General features: G+C 43.6%; 1 protein-coding gene across 1 annotated transcript in view; it reads right to left on the bottom strand.

Moving 5' to 3' along the window:
• The window catches only part of LOC119406845 (copine-8), a 28,271-nt gene extending 13,950 nt beyond the window's left edge, over positions 1-14,321 (bottom strand). Inside the window, exons 1-7 of the mRNA XM_037673591.2 lie at positions 14,115-14,321; positions 10,466-10,553; positions 10,300-10,403; positions 10,177-10,216; positions 6,717-6,793; positions 3,638-3,669; positions 3,547-3,575 (exon numbers count right to left, since the gene is read on the bottom strand). Of these exons, the coding sequence (XP_037529519.1) occupies positions 3,547-3,575; positions 3,638-3,669; positions 6,717-6,793; positions 10,177-10,216; positions 10,300-10,403; positions 10,466-10,553; positions 14,115-14,194 (450 nt within the window). The 5' untranslated portion in view covers positions 14,195-14,321. The remainder of the gene's footprint in view (positions 1-3,546; positions 3,576-3,637; positions 3,670-6,716; positions 6,794-10,176; positions 10,217-10,299; positions 10,404-10,465; positions 10,554-14,114) is intronic.
• Between the last annotated feature and the right edge of the window lie 830 nt (positions 14,322-15,151).

The following is a 15,151-nucleotide window of genomic DNA, read 5'->3' as shown; positions in this document are numbered from 1 at the left end:
CGAAAGTGGGGGGGTCGGCTTAGATTCGAGTACAATGATTAGGTTTTCTTTTGTTTCTGGCCTTGCGAATTTCGGGGGTCGGCTTAGAATCGGGGCCGGCCCAGATTCGAGTAAATATGGTATGAAATATGACCCCACCAGCGCTTCATCAACCTAGCGAAAAGAAACACTTTCATGTTGCTATCTCACAAGAACATACTTAGGGATTCTCTGCAACTTTTTCTGTAATTTCACTTCGAATTATTCGAAAAATGTTTGAGAAATATTCGAAAATTATTCGAAATTATTCGATTCGCACTCAATCTTTATTATTCGAATTCGCTTCGCACCCAAAATTTTGCTATTCGCACATCTCTAATAAGAACATCTGAAATTTTGGATGCTAAAAAGCTTCGGCGTCCAATTTTTCGGACTCCCTGCCGAAATTTCAGGTCCAAAACAGCATTAATTGAGCCCCTACCTCTGCCACATCTTTCATCTCCATGTTGAAACCAGCGTTTTCTTGAGTTAATACATTTGAGACCGTAGCGGAGCTTAAAAGGCAGCTTTGCCGCAATACCGAGGTGTGATGAGGTGAAGCATAGTGAAAAATCTAGGGACCACTTCCAATCTGACATTGTGTCTTGACTAAGTTCAACCGTAACAAAGCTTGAAAGGCAGCTTTGTCGCAATATCAGGGTGTGATGAGGTGAAGCATATTGAAAATTTAGGGACCACTTCCAATCGGACGTTGACTGTGTCTTGACGAAGTTCAACCGTAACAGAGCTTGAAAGGCAGCTTTTCCGCAACACGAGAGTGTAATAAGGTGAAGCATACTGAAAATCGGAAGGGGTCATTTTTAATCGGACGTTGACTGTATTTGTTTTTGGGAAGTTCGAATAGTTCGAATAGTAAAATTCCAGTGCGAATCGAATCAAATAGCAAACACTATTCGAAAAATATTCGAAATTTCGAATATTCGCACACCCCTACTATTTTTTCATAGTTCTGGCTCCTAGCCACCTGCTATGTGACAAGGGTGTGAAGGAATTTTACATCCAAAAGACATTGCCGTCTTGACAATCCTTTAGAAGAAGGGAATGGTTACCAAGGGATGGGAAACACAGCCGAGGATGGCAGCCAGTTAGATGGAGACACAAAATTACGATGTTCGCAGGGATAAAATAGAATCAGCTTGTACAGGATAAGGTAAAATGGAGATCACTGGGTGATGTCGTCATCCTGCAATGGACCTAAAATGGGCAGTCAATGACGATGATGACCAAAATTATGCTTTACATGACAAATAGGGAAGCAGATATTGCAAGCCGACTAGGTTTTGTGAATGTGTCTGCTTTTCTGCATACCTATTTTTCTTTCTGAGATTATGTGCCAATCACTGTCCTGACTTTGCATGCCTTAGAGATAGAGGAATATCAGCACCAAATAAGATGCAAAGTTGACACACAAACCGGCAGCTGCAGGTCGTGCCGGACATTTCCAATTGCCTTGTGTTAAGTGGCTCGACAGTGAAGCGTAATTTCCACACTGCCGAAGCTTGTCCTGCACTCCACCATGTTTTCCATTTCTTGGAACCCATTCTGTTATTCTAGCAGATTGTTGCATGGTTACATGTTCTATGAATCAATGACACAAACTGCTCAGCCACACTGAAGAACTTAAACATTTCCTTGCACCTGAAAACGGTTATGCCATTTGATATGGCTGATGTCAAGCCTCCCAGACATTCACACATCCCGTAAACAACCAGGTGCCTGATTGGGAAATGCCTTTCCCTTTAAACTAGTGGGTATCACTCTGCAGGATTTGAACCACTTGCCTCCTGTAACCAAAGCAGATATCCTACACACTCGGCCACTGCCATAATCTTAAATGTTTAGACTAGAATATTATCTATCAGCATTTGTCGATCTCCAATTCACACTTCTATGCATAACTGATATTAACAAGATAACACTAAGGAAAAGGTATAATACCTTTATTAATCAAGTGAAAAACTTCAAGGTAGCCAACACAAGCAACAACCACGCCGGAATGGCCTCACGGGCTTCTGTACAAACTCGGCAACAGAGTCCATGTAGTTCCCATATCATATGCACTGGTGGCTTCTCATTTCTTGTCCTAGTGTCGTCAGTCTTTTATTGCGATAGCAATTATATGGACAGTCTCGACGGGTTTTTGCCGTCGCCGTCATGTCCCGTATGAAGTCCAAATTGATAAGATCCCCCCCCGCGCATCGTATGTTCTACCGCAGGTAACAGCGCGCGAGCGGGGGCGACGAACGCGGCCGAAGCAGAGATCAAATGAGCCGGCCCATTTCTGTCGCTCGGAGGGCGCATACGATAACATCACCCCGCTCGGGAGCCCTGCTGTCGAAGCAGACAGGAAATGCCCCGCCCGTCTTTAACGAGCATGAAAAGACGCGAGGGGGGGGGGGTGTCACGCGAGCAGCAACTTTGAACTTTGAATCTAAGGGCGCGATCGCGCTCGCTGGCGTGCTACCTCGACTGCCATCACAGCGGGCGGCTCGTATACCCTTCTAAGTTCTACGTGCTGCGCTCTCAACACAAAGTGACTATGCTGACAGAGCATCTCTCCCTGGGGCGGACGTATTCTCTTACACCAGCGTTTTGTAGTTACGCGAGATCGGATACAAGACAGTTAGCTGCAAGCCTCACTTCACATAACACTACAATTTGTTGCTATCGCACTCATTGCTTTGCTCTTACGGTGAAACTGTGACTTTTCTTTCTTTTTTTGGTATATTGCTCATAAGCTAAACAGATGTGTAAACATGCATATACTAAATGCTATATATAAATATAAACAAAGACAGTATGCTTTAGTAATCACCTGACATTATTCACTTCCCAGATTATGATCAAATACTTCCAACCTTTTGTTAAATTACTGCAATCGCTTGAGAATTCCTTCAAGTCTGTATGCAGTGATCACAACATGGCAAAACTGATGATGATGGTGCAGGCTATCAAAGTAAAAATTTCAAACCACGAGCTTAGGGGTAAAATTGCAGAAATACACACCACACCTTTGCTGTCTTTACATGAGTTAAGGCAGCAAAAATTAGGAGAAATAGCTTGAAGAGTTCTTTGGTCCCAATATCATATGGAAAAAGTAAACTGCAAATGCAAACTCCCTGCAGTGACTAAGCATGTGGTCCTTTGCAATGTTAAACACAAGAAAATGCCATTTATCAGTTTGTTTCTCTACCGAAAGGTGACGCAACAATCAGCAAACCTTCAAGTTTTTGACTAATGTGTATTATGTTCAGATTTTGATACATGGATCCTAGGGGGAATTTTGCAACACGTATCGTTGAAGAACTCTGAGACAAGCAAGCTAGTTGAAATATGCTTTATGGTAAGGAAGATGAAGAACCACTACAGGGCAAAGATATTCATAATGAAGTAGTAATTATCCCATAACGAGCACCTTCTTCGTGGCTTAAAAGAACAATCTGAGCTTGTTACTGAGCACGTGGTACCTTAGCATATTAAGTGCATTAAAAACTAAAAGATTCTTACCTTGCAGTCAAGCACTTCCTCAACAGTCACTGAAAGGAAGACATAGGCTGTACAGCAGCCACAATGCGGGGCTTTTACTGAACAGACTCACATAAGATGGTGCCGCAATTGCCTGGCAGTCCCCTGGAAAAAGCATTACTTGACATGCATGCTCATCTGCAGACATTCTCTGTGTGAAGCTGGTAGCACAGAGGGTACTTGGTGAAAATGGGTTTAAATATTTTTTTTTGGTTCGTTTATTTTGACAAAACGTGCTTTGTATATTCAGTTTAGCACGCGGCATTAGTGGCAATCTTGTTCTGTGCTATATGTTACGTTCATATTATTGTGTGTATTAACGAGCTGTCGCCAAGCCTGTACAGCTGTTTGCAGGCACTGAAATAAACTAACACACCGACAGACAGAACAGAACAGCCTGTTCAAGAAGTGCTTCATTTCCTTCAAGTTCTGCCATTTGTGACTGGCATGAGGGTTATTACGGAGGCCTACTACAATCTAGAAAGCTCCCACAACAGCTGTCGAAAACAATCAGCTCTTTACCCATCATTCATACATTACCTGCACTGCCATACCAGCAGCTCCCACAAACACTTGCGTCGATCCTTTCAAGACATTATCTGCTGTCGTGACGGTCCATTTGCTTGAGTGCAAGAGAGGGCGCCGCCGCCTCAGCACTCGCTGTGTGGCGAGAGAGAGCGAATGGCGCACGTTGACTATGGAAATGCTCTTTTCGCGATGTATGCTGAACTAGAGGTGTGCACGGGCTCCGGGTAGCCCGAAAGCCCGAGCCCGACCCGGCCCGCGGGCCGGGCTCGGGCGGGCCGACGTATATTCACCTCGGGCCCGGGCCGGGCTCGGGCTACTTGGAGTTTTAGCGGGCCGGGCTCGGGCCCGGCGCAAAGCCCGACTCAAGCCCAAAATATAGAGAATGAGCGAGAATTGTTTTCCAGCACGCATACAGCGCCTTTTCCGCGACCGCGCTTTACCGCTTTTCCTTTCCAATGCAGTTGTTCAGCGAGTGGAGCGAGAGTGGTGAGAATGTAGCAGTTACAAAAGATGAGCTCTCCGATTATCTCTCTATGGAATCGCCCTCCTGTCCACCTGAAGTTTTATTCTTCTGAAAAAAACAAGCAGCAGAGATATCCCAAGCTTGCCAGGCTGGCAAAAAAATATATTAGCAATTCCGGCGACGAGTGCAAGCAGCGAACGTAACTTCAGTTCGGCGGGCTACATAATGCGAAAGCACCGCACTTCGTTGAAGCCGGAATCGTTGGACTGCTTGCTGTTTTTGCACGACAGTTTCTAATCTGTGTAATAGAGACTGTTCGTCGTGTGTCGCTTGATCATATTTGACATGCTCAATAAAAAGCCAAATTGCCGGAAAACGATGTTTCGTTTTCGCAGCGAACCTTCAAAAAGCCGGGCCGGGCCGGGCCCGGGATTGTGTTTTCGTACGTCGGGCCGGGCCCGGCGGGCTCGCAGCCCTTTGCCGTCGGGCTCGGGCGGGCCTTCGACAAAGTCAGCGGGCCCGGGCCGGGCTCGGGCTCGGAAATACGGCCCGTGCACAGCTCTATGCTGAACTACCAGCTTGCAAGGAATGAGAACGTGCCCTCGCCTGTAAGAGACAACGTCGACGCAGGCAGAGTCTGCTAGCGAGTTTCTTGATCGAAAAAACTGACTGCTCGCGCTGCACAACCATTCACCGGCCACCCCGTATATATAGGCATTGGATCTTGACCTGCAATGTAGTGCCGGTGGGAGATTTCTCTTGTGCATAGTTGTACAATAAAGATTCACAGGGTGCACGTTAACTAAAAGTGGACTGTCGGTCTTTGTGTCTAATCTTTCTTCTGTCTCTCATTGCCCATTAGCAGTGATCTTGCAGTGGGAAACACCGGCGCACACTGCATGCTTCGCCCCTCCACAGGTTTCACGTTAGTGGAGCTGAAACACCCTTCCCTACATGCTTCGCCCCTCCCCAATTTTTCTCAGTGATCTTGTTAAAATGTACATTATGAGCTTTGTCAAAACGAAAAAGACAAATACTGAGCTGCCTTAGATTACTTGGGAAATTTTGCATCTGTCGCAATGACCTGGCTGTTTGCAGCATGTTAAACATGTTGGTGATGCTGTTCATACTGCTCCATTAATTGCTCTTAAGACGAAGCAAAACTTGTGCAGCTTGCGATTTTTTTTACACGTTACGTTCATGGATGACTAACTCACCCGATAAGCAATCCTTCTGAACGTCAACACAATAAGTGCATCCAGGCGCTCGATGAAGGCAATCAAATTGACGCAATATTTATAGACCTCTCGAAAGTCTTTGATACTGTGTCCCACACTAAACTATTGAAAAAGATCACTGTAACCCTTAACAACCAAGCATTAGTTAACTGGATTTCTTCTTTTTTCTCCAATCGGCCTCAGTACTTGCACTTTAAAGAAGCCCTGCAACACATTTTTGAAAATTCTCTGGAAATGCTGCCCTTTCCCTTCTTCTTTTAACTATTTGTTTAATGGCTCTGCTCTAGAAAATGTGTCACTCTATATATATCTGGGTCTCATGTTCTCTAAGGATATGTCTTCGTCACATCACATTGAACTCATGTGCAATCGTGCGCATAGAAGGCTAGTGCACCAGCAACGTAAGCCACGCTCGGCCTTACTTAACACAAGACTCCTCACACATAAAGCTCTGGTTCGTCCAATACTCGAGTAAGGCTCTGTCGTATGAAACCCACACAAAATATCTGACATGGAAAAAACTGAATCTGTCCAAACGAAAACTATATGCTTCGTTCATTGTCGCTATTACAGGCTGTTATAGGTACAGGTAACTGACCTTGTCTTCTCATCGTCGCATTGAATCTCTGAAGTTTCATTATACTCTGATTCACTTTCCACGCTTTCCTCTACTTAGCGCAACCGCTAAACCTACATTAACCCGACACCATCATCGACTGAATATGACTCCTTTTTGATCACCGCACTGATGCGTTTAAACACAGTTTTTTTGCCCACACTATCGAATATTCATGTTCAGTACATCTTGTTTTGTTCTGCAATTTTTGTATTAGGTACTCCCCGCTCCTGCGATAGCCCTTCAAGGCTATAGTATGTTGAAACAGATAAATTAAAATTTTGTGTCCCACTGTGGCAGAACTTACGACAGCTGGAGCTTGACCTGTGTGCCCTGGTGGGCGACAAGTTCTCCCAGCGTGCAGTTCACCTGGCCAAGGAAATCCTGCAGCAATGCAAGCCTCATCTATTACAGGTATACTGAAGAACAAAAGCTCATGGTATTAGTGATGTCTACAATAGCGAAAGGGGTGCAAATTAAGACGACCACAAAACGAAGGAGCACTGCCACCAATCGCAGCAGGGTTCTTACTTCTTCTATGTATCTGAGAATTACGTAGTCCACACCTGCAGGAATCTGCTGGCAAGTGTGCACCACTTGTGACATCTGTTGCATGTTCCTGTGCTCAATTGCTCACACAATGCTGTGTTGTACTATGCAAGACTTGCCACAAGGCAAAGGTATACTACACCTATGGCACATTTGACAAACTGCGAGGTGTGGTTTTTGCCAAAACTATCTTTCGTTTCCCTCGCTAAGCAGATGTGCGACATGCAACACCCCCTCACAGGTTTCTCCATGGTGGCCTGTTTGTGGCAATGAGTTTTACATCCTTCTCTTCAAAATACCTTAAAACTTTCAGAGAAATATTTGTGGTAAGCACCTTTCGGGCAACCAGAATTCTATTGCTGAATCTGACACATTGCCAATAATTGTATCATATACTGGGTGTCCCGGCTAACTGTAGGCAGAGTTTACAAATATGCCGACGGATTCAATGACGACGCGACCAAATGCATGTTGCTCACTAGTACATGGAGTAAGTCTCACTATTCTTTTTTGTTCTGCTTAATTAGGTAATATTAATTACATAAAGCAATGTAGCTGCACAGAAATTTTCAATCAGAAAGTTGTACATTGGTTTTCAAAGTGCTCGATTAGACAGCTTCTAACTTTGTATCTATTAAATATTCCTGTTTTTCCACTGTCGGCAAATGCCATCGAAATACAAAAAAATACCACGTGACACGCCCACCATATTGCAGTGCTCCCTAACGTTCCGCGCAGAAAAGGTATGCTTCCCTCTCCACGAGAGCGGTAAGGAGACACAGCGGCTATCCCTTGTGCGGCCGCAAGCAACAGGTTCGCACAGCCACCACCATCATCACTGTCCGGTCACCTTTTAGGCGGCAGAACTTAGGCAGCACGCAAGCAAACATATCACATGGTATTTTTTTTAATTTTATGGGCATCTGCAGGAAGGGGAAAAACACTAATAAGTAATAGATAGGGAATTAGAAACTGTTTAACCCTTTGTGCGACAGCGGGACACATACATCCCACTTTTCCGTCTGCAGGAAAAATTTTCTCCCACATCACCCATTGCAATTGGTGCAACGATAAGTCACTCATATCTTACCTAAATCTTTGTATTCTTGATGAAAAATCTTTTATCACACTTTCAAAGGGCACAAGTAGTGTTACAGTGACGTTGAATTTCGGTCAATTTTTTATGATAGCTTCTGAATTTTCTTCTTCAGATAAAAAGAACCTACCAATGAAAATACCGGATGATTTCCTCTTTTTCCGGTTTTTCAGGGAGGCGATTTTAGCTTCCAGTCATCACGTGTTTTTGTGAATTTGCGGAATAACTTGACCGATAAATGCATCAAAACAATACCCTGCGATACTGCCAAGCTCATTCCTCAGCGTAATTGTGGATATTGGTGCGTGGAAATATTTTTCTTGATATCATATTCCTCTTGAAAAGTAGGCGCATATTCAGAGACAACGGCCATACTCGACAATCTTGAGAGCCAAAGCCAGGACAGGCAAATGGAGAAAAAAACTGTTGGTGCATGCGGTGAAGTAAGCTTTACAGGAACAGACCACAGCGCTATGACGGCTCGCAAGAGGCGCAGGTGCAGGTGGTGTTCTACTATTGGAATGTGATCCCCACAATTTTCCTCGGCACACCTTGAGAAGCGATACTCTGTGCCACTTGCTTCGGCCGTTTCATCCCAAATACCCGCTGATGCAATCTCGAGATGGCGCCTTCGTGAGACAGTGTTTTCCCACTTTCTGAAAACACTAGTCAGTGGGACATATATGTCCCACTTTTTTTTTCAGTAAACTACTGGCTTGATTTTGATGAAATTTGTTTTATACTATTTCTGTACAGCTTACACGAATATACCACAGCTAGTTTTTATATGATCGTGTCAAAAATATAGGCAAACCCACAAAGGGTTAATCGGACATTTTGCGAACCAATCTACAACTTTCTAATTGGATTTTTTTACCCAGCTTCATTGCATTAGAAGTTAATTAATCAATACATATTAACTAATTAAGCAATTAAGCAGAACACAAAAAATAGTGTGACGTACTCTATGCAATAGACAGCAACACGTACCTGGCCCTGCCATCACAAAGTGTGTCATCGTATTTTTAAAATCTGGCTAGAGTTAGCTGCGGTACCCTGCATATGAATTGGCTTTACATGAGGGCAATAGGCAAATTGAGAAATCTGTCGAATTCGATCGTAATAATAGATATAAGATAGCTATCTGTGGTATCATTATACGTAGATTGCACTGTATCACATCTTTTTAAACGAGCATTTTTGTCATAACGCAACTAACTTGCACAATATTTTTAAGATTTATAACTAGAACTGTACAAATGTAACTTTTTTGGCCCGAAGCAAAGTGGAAGCAACTTTGAATAGTAACAGGATTTTAATAGCAGTAGGGTGCAAGTTATAACGGTAAAATACCTTAAGTTTTAAAACTTGCCGTACTTAGCACATATAAGCCTGTATAACAAGATTTTAAATTAAGAAAAATAATTAATCGAGGTGCGGGTAAAATGTACATCTAACCTTGAAGCGTGGCTTCAGCGCAGATTTCCCCTGGACAGGTAGGTGGTTTCACAGCATAGCAGCCCTACACCGCAGTGAAACCACCTTTTTTAAAAAAAGGGGGGCAGGGGGTTACACGTGGTAAAATATACATCTGTTTGTTCGTTTCGAATACTTCAAAATTTCGGAAATTTTAAATTCGTGTCAAAGCCAACTTGAATACTGTAATAATTGTTCGAATATTCGCCCATACCTAGCATACGTATGAATATTACTGTCTGACGACATTTCTTGGGCTCAGGCCCATAGCAGCTGTCTTTGCTTCGTTTGGCTCCCTCCAGATGTGGTATCCGTGTTTGACTGTGCAACTATCACAGCTCCACAACACAATGCATGATGCAGTCATAAAGCAGCATCTTTTGTATCTCAAGGTACTTATTTTAATGCTGAAATAAGTACCCTAATTAAATACTTTCACCTACAGTGCAGATAGAAATAGTGGATGATATTAAGGAGTGGCAGCAAAAGCATAAAGTGGATGTGGCTGCATGAGCACATGGACAAAATATTCACTGGGCTTTGAAACTTCCATTCCATGAGTATTTGCTGCAAGCTGCAACAGTATCCTTCTGGTAGCTGCTACAGTGATGAATAAGCCAACTTCTGTTCTCTCACACATACTCACATGACTACGGAGGTCTGTGCTCTTGCTGTCAACATCATACCTGCATGCCAAAAGAATGTGAAATTTTCATTCAACCTTCCTTTAGCAAGCAAAACACACACACACACACCTATGATATCTTACACTTTAAACTCAAGTTGCTGACGTTCTTCGAAGTAATAGTCTACCAAAAACTTTGTCACAAAGTCAGGGTCGAGGCAGTCACGGATTGTTTCTGTGCGGCCCACCTGAAAGCAGAAACAGGATGAAATTTACAGAAGGCTGACAGTGCTATTTGTTGGGGGCTTACCTCCCACCACTGATCAGTGTCACAAGACCGCATAAACAAAACACACATGGGGTCAGACTTGGAAAAGACATCCTTCAGCTTGAGTTGCCTGCAAGACACAAATTCATGCAAGAGCACTGCACATTGGCCAAAATATGAGATTTAAGCTCATAGCCCTCACACAGTTTTCACTGAATCAAGATTCATCTTCAATAGAGCCCTTCAAAAGAAAGTGATCTATTAGAATATTATGAATTACACAGTCATTTGTCGTAGAATATGGCTCTGTCCATCTGCTCAAACAGAGGCACAAGTCTCCTAAGAGAATGAATGCCACTACAGTCGGATAAAACTGCACAAGTCTTCCTTCTCAAAGGCAGGTGCACACAAGCCTGCACCAATGGCACTCCAGGCTGATGTCATGAGCTCGACTGCTGGTGTCCAGCGATGTCATACACGGCCATGTTCTGAGAGCATATAAGCGTATAAGTGTATAAGCGGGACTATTTCTTCGGTTGCAGAGGCCATCGCTTATGTCATCTAAGCGGGGCCTCTTCTTAAGTTGTACCCACCAGCAGCTCAATACCAATGATCAGAGGACCCTTGGCCAAAGTTAAACCCAACTCCATCAATAATGCAATGGGGCAGTGTCTTAAAAAGAATGACTCTAGATACACTGCTTTAATGCATTCTATGAGCAAATGTTACCACATGCACCACCACCATAGGTCGGCAAACTCACTCATGAGTTGACTCAGACTCAGATCGAGCCGTGAGTCTGGCTGATAAAAATTTGAGTGAGTCTGAGTCCGAGCGAGTCCGGTTGTGAAAAATTTCAGTGAATCTGAGTCCGAGTGAGTCCGGTTGAGGAAAATTTTGGTGAGTCTGAGTCCGAGTGAGTCCTAAGCGCAAAATGTATTGCTTCAGTGAGTCTGAATGAGCTCCGCACTTTTTTGCCGACCTATGGTTCTATCTTAACAACTACAACATTAATATAAGCATTATGTCAGCTCACGTTTATACTCCCGTCAACTCACACATACTTCAAAGCACTAGTGTTCATATGCCAGCTCAATATTTATTGATCAGAGGCGTGAGTTATAGAGGGGGCAGGGGGGGGGGGGGGGCAGGTGACACCCCTATGCAAACTCTTTCACAGGTAGGTCTTGATATAAAATATTTCATGTGAGTCATATCTTTCAATAAAACTGTCCTTACTGCATTGCAACTACTGATAACTCATATTTGAACTTACGAGATCAAAAGGCGCCAAGTAGAACACCATTTGTGCGAGATATTGGTGTTGACACCGTTGTTGAAAAAACTAATTATGCGCTAACAGAGTCACGAGTCGACTCACTCACACTCAGACAGAGCCATGAGTCAGACTTTGAGTGAGTCCAAGTGAGTAATATTTTGATGAGTTTGAGTCAGATTGAGTCCGGCTGATAAAAATTTGAGTGAGTCCAAGTGAGTACGGTTGAGAAAAATTTTGCTGAGTCTGAGACCGAGTGAGCTCTTAGGGCAAAATATATTTCATGAGTGAGTCTGAGTGAGCTCCACATTTTTTGCCGACCTTTGACCACCACCAAGTGCAAGAGCGAGGATTTTTTTCTCTAGGCTCACAGCCTTGTGGCAGCCCACATTGTTGCAAAATACTGGATGTACTTCCTTGGCACATCCAATGTAGCGACAGTTTGCAACGTATCAGGCAGGAACATTGCAGGAGGAATGACATGTGAAAAGGATATTCTAATACATAGGTGCACGAAGAATCTTTACTGGCACTGGACGCCAGAAATGCTACACAAGCGAGAAACATATAAGTGCGGTTCTACTTTAAAGGTCCCTTTGGAGACCATTCCATTACTTTGTTTGTTTTTTCCCGCTTATTTAACAAAGGAAGAAAGTAGAAACAGCAGCGCACATGGGTTTATAGCAGAAGAGGTGCCTGATTTTTCCCGATCTGTTGACATTACCCTATGCATTTGAATATTTCTGTATCTATTCTTAACACATTTCACCTCCGTATGCTGTCCTGTTTTACTGGTCCATGGCATGTGCTCTTGCAATAAATTAATTAAATACCAATAGTCAAACCAGCTGCTATTCTTTGAATATCAGTTCTTTAATGTCACAGCTACTTTTCACAATTCACAGCGATGTTGCAGCGATTTAATCTTAATGAATAAAGAGAAAATGTTTATAAACCAAGCATGTAAAAATGTGGAATATGACCAGGCTGGGTTTGGTCTGCTTTTACAAGGTAGGGTTTGGTCTGCTTTTTTTTCACTGTATGACATTTCACCACTAGTAAAGACAACACACACAAGAAGGACACGAACATGATGACATGGGTGGCAGGACTGCTGCCATACTCAGAGGACAGTAATGAATGAAGAAGAGAAGGCACATCATGTTGCACACCATACAGATCTTCATGCTGTGCATTTTCTGTTATTAAATCAACTAGTTCAGCGATCCACACTTCTGCTGTGTGTAAAGTTTTGTCAGGTGTCACTGGTGTTCAGTTTAACCCTATTCAATGTTGATTACATTTTTTAAAAGAGGAGCAGAGCATCACATGAAGCCTTTATCATCACTCTCTGGCAAAATAACACATTATATATTATTATATAAAAGTTAATATTATGGGCATATATTAGACACATCTTTGTTCTCCATACATGTTTATCATCATGCGTGTTCTTTTTCATCATCAGTTGTGGGAACTCGGCTGAACTGTGCCTTGGGTGTGGTTGCTTTGTCGCGTCTTCTGGCCCTAATAAAGGTCATGTTAACTGTTGCGTCACTTTATGCTGCATTAAGTGTCTTCCATGGGCTTCCCAGAAATGGCTTGCAAGTTGTTGGGCCAGCATCTCGTATCAAACTAACAGAAAGATATAGCTTGGAGGAGGTGCATTTATTCATTAAGATAAAATATTCAACTACTAGAAAGTAACTTTAATTCCTTCACCATCAAATGTATTGACGGCACAATGATCATGAGGCGAGCCAGATTAACAATGATGCATACATGTGCACCATCGATTCATTTGATGGTGAAGGAATTAAAGTTCCTTGCTAGCAGTTGCATGGTTTAGCTGAATAAATAAATGCACCGCTTCCAAGCTATCTTTCTGTCTGATATTGTACTTGCCTACGATATGGCAATACTTTTTGTGCTCTTTTTAGAGTGCAGATTATTTTGTTGCGACTGCACTTGTGCATAGCCTTTCGTGGTGTGAAGTTTTTTCATAATATCAGCAAGTGAGCGTCTTTCCTGTCCTGTGCACTTTCTTCTGAACCACTTATGCGCTCCCCTATGCAAGCCATCCCAGAAATTTTATTGATTTGATCAGCACACATCAAGACCATCATATGAGGCCTTACTGCTAAGCCAACACTGTATGGCTCCCGCACCACATATCAACTATTAAACGCGGGAAAAAGGTAAGCGCGCAAAGATGGACACGTCCAACGGCCGCACTGCGGGTTGCACGAGTCCCTCACCACTACGCATGAAAGCGAAGCGCACAAGAGGAACTGCTCGCGGGCATGTACTTCTGCGCCTCGAAGCACTGCTGCAACCACCTGTTGCTAGGACGTTTGGGCAAGAACGGCTCGTGCTGTCGATGCCCGTCAGCGCGCAAAGATCCGCCGCACCCACCTACACGACACGCTGATTTCGACTTTGACGACAGGCGTACAGGCAACTGCCGGCGTGAACGGTTCGGCCGGGTTCGCCATTCTGTACGGCGTCTTTTCAAACTGGCTTGCACCGAGGGGATAATCGATTGTCGAGACGTTTTCACGGTAGCACAATCAATCCAGACGAGACACCACAGCCATTAAACATCAGACAGCTAAAAGCGAAACTAAACGTCCGATCGATAAACGTGCGTGAAAAGCGTTTTCGAAGAGCACGGGTGAGTATATTTTACTAGCTAACCCAATGTTTATGTCGGCTCTTTATACCGATCGAGACAGTTAATTACGGCGGTTCTGTCGCAGTTTCAATGGAATTGCTAAATTTACTTTTTAAGCACAAGTTGACGGAAGAGGACACATATGCAAACATGAAAACACCATTCTGGAAAAACGCATGCATGATCAATTGTCGACACGTTTCCAAGTAATCATAGAATGACCTCAATGTCACGAGTTTATTCTCTCTCGAATCGGCCGCCGCAAAAATTTTTAGAATACTTCAAGCGCTTCAAGTACGAGCGGAGTTCGTGATTTGTAGCACGCTTCAAGTGCATTCCCTCTCCTTTCATCCTAGTGAGCGCGCTGACATGGCGCTGAAAGCTGCATGGCAAGAGGGCAAAAAGCTACGTCCGTACAACTACACGCACGTCATGAGCACTTCCTTTTGTTTTCTTTGAACGCGCGGCTCACTTGCAGTGAGATGGTGAGATCACGAGCGCGGCCGCGTCGCGCACGCCGCGGTTGCTGCGGTAACTATTCAGATCACCATGTTCAAATAAGCCAATGGCCGTGTCCATGTGCTTTTAAGCATATGCCGCAGTTGATGTTTGACATTTGCTGAGAGAAGAGCGAGCGATTTTCAGCAGACTTCAATTTGTAAATTCTACGCTGCACTATGTTTGGCTCGTCTTCGCAGGAGCTACTGCTTGCGTATTTTCAGACCATGTTCAGAAGTGTTGTAGGGCCCCAATAAACATCAGACAGCTAAACGCAGCA

This window comes from Rhipicephalus sanguineus, chromosome 10 (genome assembly GCF_013339695.2).
Source record: "Rhipicephalus sanguineus isolate Rsan-2018 chromosome 10, BIME_Rsan_1.4, whole genome shotgun sequence".
In the NCBI taxonomy this organism is placed as follows: Eukaryota; Metazoa; Arthropoda; class Arachnida; order Ixodida; family Ixodidae; genus Rhipicephalus; species Rhipicephalus sanguineus.
This window is presented reverse-complemented; position numbering and strand designations above follow the sequence as displayed.